The sequence below is a fragment of the Condylura cristata genome, unplaced genomic scaffold (assembly GCF_000260355.1).
Source record: "Condylura cristata isolate star-nosed mole 26May11 unplaced genomic scaffold, ConCri1.0 scaffold00028, whole genome shotgun sequence".
Lineage (NCBI taxonomy): Eukaryota > Metazoa > Chordata > Mammalia > Eulipotyphla > Talpidae > Condylura > Condylura cristata.
In genome coordinates, this window is record NW_004567129.1 from 17,087,028 (window position 1) to 17,094,789 (window position 7,762).

General features: G+C 48.9%; 1 protein-coding gene across 1 annotated transcript in view; it reads left to right on the forward strand.

Annotated features, from left to right (window-relative positions):
- The window catches only part of DPEP2 (dipeptidase 2), a 6,485-nt gene extending 2,611 nt beyond the window's left edge, over nt 1–3,874 (forward strand). The window contains exons 2-10 of the mRNA XM_012730472.1: nt 282–408; nt 680–809; nt 903–1,044; nt 1,318–1,387; nt 1,512–1,688; nt 2,032–2,116; nt 2,682–2,757; nt 3,362–3,497; nt 3,586–3,874. Of these exons, the coding sequence (XP_012585926.1) occupies nt 282–408; nt 680–809; nt 903–1,044; nt 1,318–1,387; nt 1,512–1,688; nt 2,032–2,116; nt 2,682–2,757; nt 3,362–3,497; nt 3,586–3,825 (1,183 nt within the window). The 3' untranslated portion in view covers nt 3,826–3,874. The remainder of the gene's footprint in view (nt 1–281; nt 409–679; nt 810–902; nt 1,045–1,317; nt 1,388–1,511; nt 1,689–2,031; nt 2,117–2,681; nt 2,758–3,361; nt 3,498–3,585) is intronic.
- Nucleotides 3,875–7,762: the final 3,888 nt, after the last annotated feature.

A 7,762-nucleotide genomic window follows, 5' to 3' on the forward strand; every position in this document is an offset into this window, starting at 1 on the left:
AGGAAGGTCCCAAACACACAACTAGTGAGGCTTCCTCACACTGCCCCAGATGACCTCTCCCACGATCCAGGGGTGCCGGTTCCCCTCTATTACCCCATTTCCTAGTAGGAACTCCCCAACTCAGGCTTCTAGGAATCTGTTGGAATTCATTGGGGTTGTGTATGGGGGCTAGGGGGGGCGTGCCTTAGGCTCATCCCAGTCAGGCAACCTGCACTGCCTGATTCTGAGGCCTAAAAATAAAATTCCCTTTGCCTCTGAACTGATCCTGCCTTGACCTCCAGCCACAACGATATTGCCCTGGTCCTGCGACAGTTTTACAACAATAGACTACAGAAGGTTAACCTGCGGAATTTCACCAATGGCCAGACCAACCTGGACAGACTCAGAGACGGTCTCGTCGGTGCCCAGGTACTACAGGAACACACACAGGGCCCCACAACATGGCTGCTAGGGTGTCTCATGGTAGCTCCAGAGACACAAGTTAGTCTAATGGGAATTCAAGCTACCAGAGCACCCCCAAAAATGCCAGAAGGGAGCTGGAAGGCGACAGCAAACCAGCTTGGTGGGCAACCAGATGCCTCAGAACAAGAGGGTGTTGCATGTGTCATTTAGGCCCACTGGGTATACTATGTCAGGGAGCCCCAAAGCTGCCCCTACCCAACCTTTGAACTTTTCCTAGTTCTGGTCCGCCTACGTCCCATGCCCAACCCAGGACCGAGATGCCCTGCTCCTCACTCTGGAGCAGATCGACCTCATTCATCGCATGTGTGCCTCCTACTCTGAGCTGGAGCTTGTGACCTCAGTTAAGGGTAGGTGGATTGGTGGGGGTGGTCTGGTGGGGGGCTGTTAGGGACTTGGGTTACATTGCCTCTGAAAGTGATTTCTGACCTATCTGCCCACAGCTCTGAACAGTACCCAGAAGTTGGCATGTCTCATTGGTGTGGAGGGCGGCCACTCGCTGGACAGCAGCCTCTCCATCTTGCGGACCTTCTATATGTTGGGTGTGCGCTACCTGACACTCACCCACACCTGCAACACGCCGTGGTGAGCACAGTGTAGGTGGTATGGGCCCACTGAGGCAAAGATCTGCTTCAGATCACACAAGATCCAGACCATGCTTTATCCTTGGGATCTAGTGCTGATGCTAGAGAAGGGATGGGAGCTGGGGTTCAAAGAGCAAGACTGGATCCCTAGTGGGGCATCTTCTAACTGCCCAGCTCGAGTCTTTCTCTTGCTCTGGGGGTTGCAGGGATAAATGGATTCAGTAGTACCTTTAGGTTCTTGTGGACAAGTCACAGCCTCCTGATCATTCTACAGGGCAGAGAGCTCAACTAAGGGTATCCACACCTTCTACAGCAATGTCAGTGGGCTGACCAGCTTTGGTGAGGTAAGGACCCTGGTCGCATATCCTGCCCCACATGAATGTACATGCCCCACCTGTTCCCTACAAATAAATGCACATCCCTGCGAATGTGCACCCCTGATGCCCTCTCTCCAACCTGTACCTGCAGAAGGTTGTGGCAGAAATGAACCGCCTGGGCATGATGGTAGACCTGTCCCATGTGTCAGACACGGTGGCACGACGGGCCTTGGAAGTGTCACAGGCACCTGTGATCTTCTCCCACTCAGCTGCCCGGGCAGTGTGTGAGAATTCCCGGAATGTTCCTGATGAGATCCTGCAGCTTCTGGTGAGAGAATGCCCTAGCCCTCAAACCTACAGTGAGAGGTTTAAATCAGGAGCCCTTGAGCCCAAGCCCCTGCTCCCTTGATTTCCTCACACCCCAGGCTGAACATCTTCAACTCCACAAACCTAAATCCCCTGAATGTTTGGACCAAGGGGGAGGGGCTCTAGGTGGAAAATACTCTTGTACCCCTTAAATCCAGGGCCAAGACACCTCCACCCAAACCAGGACTGAGACGCCTCGATTCACAAACTCACAGAGAATGCCCTCCTCACAGGGGCCTAGAGTGAACAGGCAGGTAGTTGTGCTGGGCGGTACCAAACTGAGTGTCCATTTGTTCACCCTGCAGAAGAAGAATGGTGGTATCGTGATGGTGTCCTTGTCCATGGGGGTGCTACAGTGCAACCCGTTAGCCAACGTGTCCACCGTGGCAGGTAAACCCTACTGACCAGCTCTGAGTTAGACCAGGGGCTTTGTGGAGGCCTCAGAACAGCACCTGTGATTGGACCCAGCAGTAGACACAGCTTCCCCAAACCCAATCTTGAATGGTACACAGCCCCTTTGTGCCAGCTGGAACTAAAACCATCAGTTGGGCTTTGGGGTCAGAAGCCAACCATCTGTGCCATTGTAGGGGTTCCCAAAGTGTCCTGCCCCTGCCTCCAGCCAAGGAATTGAGAGCTCTTTAAATTTCTGGGACTGTGATCTTTGTCCCTTTCAACCTCCACTTTCATGGAAAGGAAGCCCCATAGTTCTCAAAAGGACTAGAGACTAGGTGAATCCTTCATGGTCTGAATAGGTGACTTCGCAATTTATACAACTCTTAAGTCCAGTCCAATGCCAGCTGGCACCACTTCTGGTCAATCTTCAGAGCCCTTAAGTTGGCACACTGGGTGCCAGGCCTGCATGGCCTAAGGCTGAAAGTAGGAACTGGGCACAGTCCAGTTCCCAAACCCATTCCTGCCCTGGAAGTTTCCTCACTACTGACTCTCCATCCCCTAGATCACTTTGACCACATCCGGGCAGTCATTGGATCTAAATTCATTGGGATTGGTGGAGATTATGATGGAGCTGGCAAGTGAGTGTTCCCTGGGGTTCACTTGGGGCTGGGGCAGCAGTGGGGCTTTCAGTCACAATGCCCACCACCCTGTGTTCCTCATGTTCCCTAGGCCTTGACCGTTAGCCTTGGATCTGTTGGCCCACCTAGCATCTCCCCATTCCCAGGGTCTGTTCCTGTCTTCTGTGGCCCTCTCTAGGTGCTCATATTCAGCTAAGCCACCAGACAGATATCTGCCCAGCAGAAGCAGTGCTAAAAGACCCACTGCTTCTGCTCATACTCTTAGCAAGATCTGGTGTGGACTCACCATCTTCTCTGCCTGCACCTAGGTCTGTGCACGCAGGAAGGCAGCCCTGTTCTTGAAAAGGTTTTCTTCTCAGTAAAAGGCATAGATCTTAACACAATTCAGTAAGTTCTGATAGATAATAGGGAGGTTTGGGGACCCTCTACAGGATGAAGAACTGGCGTGAATCATTTACTTTCTCCAAGTCTCCATTTTTCCTAATTGACCTGGGCTGGGGGGTTCAGTGGGCCTTGGACACATACAGGACTGTAGTCCTAAGTCAGGACCAGGGAACAGGTAAATGATGTGAGACCCAAAAGCCTGACAGACTGTTGGCCACAGTTTCCCACAGGGGCTGGAAGACGTGTCCACATACCCGGTTCTAATAGCGGAGTTGCTGAGGCGCGGCTGGAGTGAGGAAGAGCTTCAAGGTGTCCTCCGAGGAAACCTGCTGCGAGTCTTTGGACAGGTGGAACAGGTATGCAGGGCTGGGCTCAAGTAGCTCAGAGCCCCTTATTTGATGAGAGGGTTCCATGGAGTTGCTCACCACTGATTGTTGCTGGCAGGTCCGGGCGGAAAAAAGTGGGCAAAGCCCATTGGAGGACGAATTCCCTTGGACAAATGAACAACCGGGAAACCCTTGTCGCTCCATCCTCCATCCATCTCAGAGTCCCATTCTGGACCAGAATCTAACCAAGACACCCAGGTTGTCACCTAAGTGGTCATTCTCAAAATCCTCCTCTCGCCTTGCCCCAGGCCTCACAGTGATGGCCACCTTGCCAATCTTTATTGTGTGGCTCCAGTGATCCAGTTACCTTGCCACAGTCACTGTGGCAGCTCTGCATACCACCCAAAGTCCTGTTGTGTAGTCAAACACTTCCTGAAAATAAATATTTTAGACATAAAACTAAGTGTGAGTGTCCTTCTCTGGGGTGAGGTCTGGTGGCACAGGTTCCCATTGCTGGTGGCTGGTGAGAGTCTGTAGAGTTCAGCCACTGGTTAGTTATTCAATGAAGACCTATCAGCAGTGATCTGAGGAGACAGAAGTGACTGGGCTCAACACTGGATGAAGACATGGATCAGCTAGCTGATGGAGGGTGAACCCTATTCTGAGTTCTCTCTAAATAGCTCACCTCAATCCACACCCAGAACCACCACCTTGGAATCATTCAGGGAATTCTGGTCCAGATTCCCAAGAAGGGAACCTGCCTGAGTCACATCACAAGTGATCTTTGTTCCTGTTTGGACAGATCCCAGGATGCCAGATCACATAATGACCAGGGACCTCTGATGGCTGGATTGCCCTGGGCCTTCATCTCCCCTCTCCCAAGAGACACGAATTACTTAGATAACCACTCCATGGTATCCCCAGGTCATTGATGATAGCAACTGCACAAGTAAGCACTAAAAATAAAGAGTTAATACTAATAAAAAATAACTCAAATAACATAATAATAACGATGATAGCTAATAAAAATTTAGAGTTAATACTAATAGGCAATGCAGACCCTATGACTGACCAATTTCACCCAGGTATTACACCCAGTTGGGTAACTGGAAACCAAAGGCATATGAAATAACATTTATAGCAGTACTACTCATAATAGCCCCACACTGCACTTAAGCTTCAACTGCCCAAAACAAAAGATAATCTTAAAAGAAGTTTTTTTAAGCATATCTTTAGAAATCACATTAACTTGAATAATAAAAGTGACAAATGAGTAATCCACAAAAATAATGGAAATCCACACACAGTAGAAATATAATGAATTAACTACTACATTGAATTCTATGCACAGTGAGAAAATTCTTTAAAAATGAATGAAGAGGGCCCTCCTTGGTGGCACAATGGGTTAGGAAGAAGCACTGCAAGCTAGCTGCTTCAATGTGAGTTCCATCCCCAGCCCCGGAGGTGACCCACATGGCTCAGCAGACTTCTGTCTCACCCACTGCTCTCCTCAGCAATGTATCTCAGTAGATCTGTCTGTTCTGCTCCCCACTCTGTCTCTGGTGAATCCTCTCACAGTTCCTGTACCTCTGGCCTGTATCCCAGTTCTGTATGCATAAATAAATAAGTCTTTAAACAAAATGAATGAAGAGGGCCCTCCCTGGTGGCACAGGGTATTAAAGTGCAGCACTATGAAGTTATCTGTAGCCACTGAAGCTCCAGCTCAATCCCCAGCCAGGTAGGTGACCCACATTTGCAGCCGACCTCTCCTGTCTCTCTGCTGTTCCTCTTAGCAGTGTATTGCTGTCATTCTGCCTGTTCTGTTGCCCACTCTGTCTCTGATAAATCTTCTGACCCCCTGAACCTCTGGCCTGTCCCCCAGTTCTTGTATGCATAAATAAATAAATCTTTAAAAAAAAAAAAAAGCAAAAAACTGAGGCCCTCCCTGGTGGCAAAATGGGTTAAAGTGCAGCACCATGAAGCTCACAGCACCTGCTTCACCATGAAGTCTATCCCCAGCCATAGAGGTGATCCACATGGCGCAGCAGACCTCTCCTGGCCTGCCTACTGCTCCCCTCAGCAGTGCACTTCATGGATCTGCCTGTTCTGCTCCCTGCTCCACCTCTGGTGTATCCTCTCACAGCTCCTGCACCTCTGGCCCATACCCCAGTTCTGCATTCATAAATAAATAAACCTTTAAAAAATATAAAAAGGAAAATTGATCTAAGCAAAAAAGTAGGTTTTGAAAATATTCACAGGGCTCTCCCTCGTGTTGCAATGGGTTAAAACACCACATTATGAAGCTCTACAAAGCCACTGCAGCAGGAGTTCGATCCCCAGCAAGGGAGCTGACCCACATGGCCTGGCAGACCTCTCCTGATCTGCCCACTGCTCCCCTCACCAGGGTATTTTGTCAGTCTGCCTGTCCTGCTCCCCACTCTGTCTCTGGTGAATTTTCTCACCCTCCACACCTCTGGCCTATACCCCAGTTCTGTAAGCATAAATAAATAAATCTTTTTTTAAGAAATATTATTCAAGGCCCTCCCTGGTGGTGCAGAGGGTTAAAGCACTGCACTAAGAAGATTAAGCCAGTTCCTCATGAGTTCGATCCCCGCCTTCCCCGGAGGAGATCCACATGGTGAGGCAGACCTCTCCTGACCTGCCCGCTGCTCCCCTCAGCAGTGTACTTCGTCGATCTGCCTGTCCTGCTCCCCACTCTGTCTCTGGTGAATCCTCTCACCCTCCACATCTCTGGCCTGTACCCCAGTTCTGTATAAATAAATAAATAAATCTTAAAAGAAAAAAAAATATTATTCACAAATTGCCTTCCATTAAAATCAGGAAATTAAGGGGAGGCAGATAAATGGGACAAAAGGAGTCAATTATATGGTGAAGAATAAAACTGAATTTTTAACTGGTGAAATTAATGTAATACACATGTGTGGATATTTAATGATACATACCTGTAATTTATAGAATGTTATAAAACAATGTTACTTCTAAATAAATATGGAAATGTAAAAAATAAAATGAAGCTAGGAAAATAAAATTATAATAAAGTCTGACTTAGGTATAAACAAAATATAGAAACATAACCTAATGCAAATTTTAATACAACCACTTTTCAGCACCTTAATATTTTCAACTGTCTTGTTGTGGAATGTTCTGAGAAAACTGACCATTAAAAAGTACATTTTAAGGGCCCTCCCTGGTGGCGCAGTGGGTTAAAGCACAGCACTAAGAAGCTTAAGCCACTTCAGCATAAGTTCGATCGCGGCCCCAGAGGTGATCCACATGGCTTGGCAGACCTCTCCTGTCTCGCCTGCTGCTCCCCTCAGCAGTGTACTTTGTTGATCTGCCTGTTGTGCTCTCTGGTGAATCCTCTCACCACCCCTGACTCTGGCCTGTACCCCAGCTCTGTAAGATAAATAAATAAATCTTTTTTAAAAAACGTACATTTTAAAAAATATATAGCAGCCTATGGTGATGGCACACGGGTGACTCAGTGATGGGAAACCCATGGGGATTACAATTGAGATTTAAAAAAAAAGTACAAAATGATGTAAAAATAAACTCATCACATTTTCCCTCTTACCATGGATTCCAAATGGATTCCCAAACTGGGCTCTGCACAGTAACTCAAAAAGTTCCAATAGTGCTTTCTACTCATCTCACCTGTTTTTTCCTTTCTTAACTCCTTTTGGATGGATTAAGTACCATTCTGAGATAACCTTAGTCCCATTTCAGATCCTTCCAGCCTGAACTCATAACAGCTCAGGGCCCGTTTAGGAAAAAATGGAAAGAGATGGGAGTTCCTTAAGGGAGAAGCTTCGAGAAGCTTCCCTGGAGCTATTTGATACTTGCCTGAAGCTAAACACCCGCGGGACCGCCACCTGGCTGACTAGCGGTAGTATTAGCAAAGTCTCTGGTCCTCGCAGTTTTCCTACTAGGCGCCTCCTCCCTCAGTCTGTGTGACGGCAAGTCCAAGGGAGGAGTATGGACGGTTCTGCAAGCCGGACCCCCAGGATTTGTAAGTAGAGTGTTCTCTCGGCAGCCGCCGGCCACGCCCACGGGGGCGCCCTCCTAGCTGAGGGCTGGAGGAGTTGCCGCCACCGCGCGGCCGCGCTGCCACAAGATACGAATGCCTGAGCGTCCTAGCTTCCTGTGACTTCAGCCTTCCTTCAAGCGGCAGCGCCAGTAGGCCCCTAAATTCGACGGCCGGAACCCCTGTACCCCTATCTGCCCCTCCCAGATCCTCTCGGACTCCATACTGACCCTGCCCAGTCCTGCGCAGC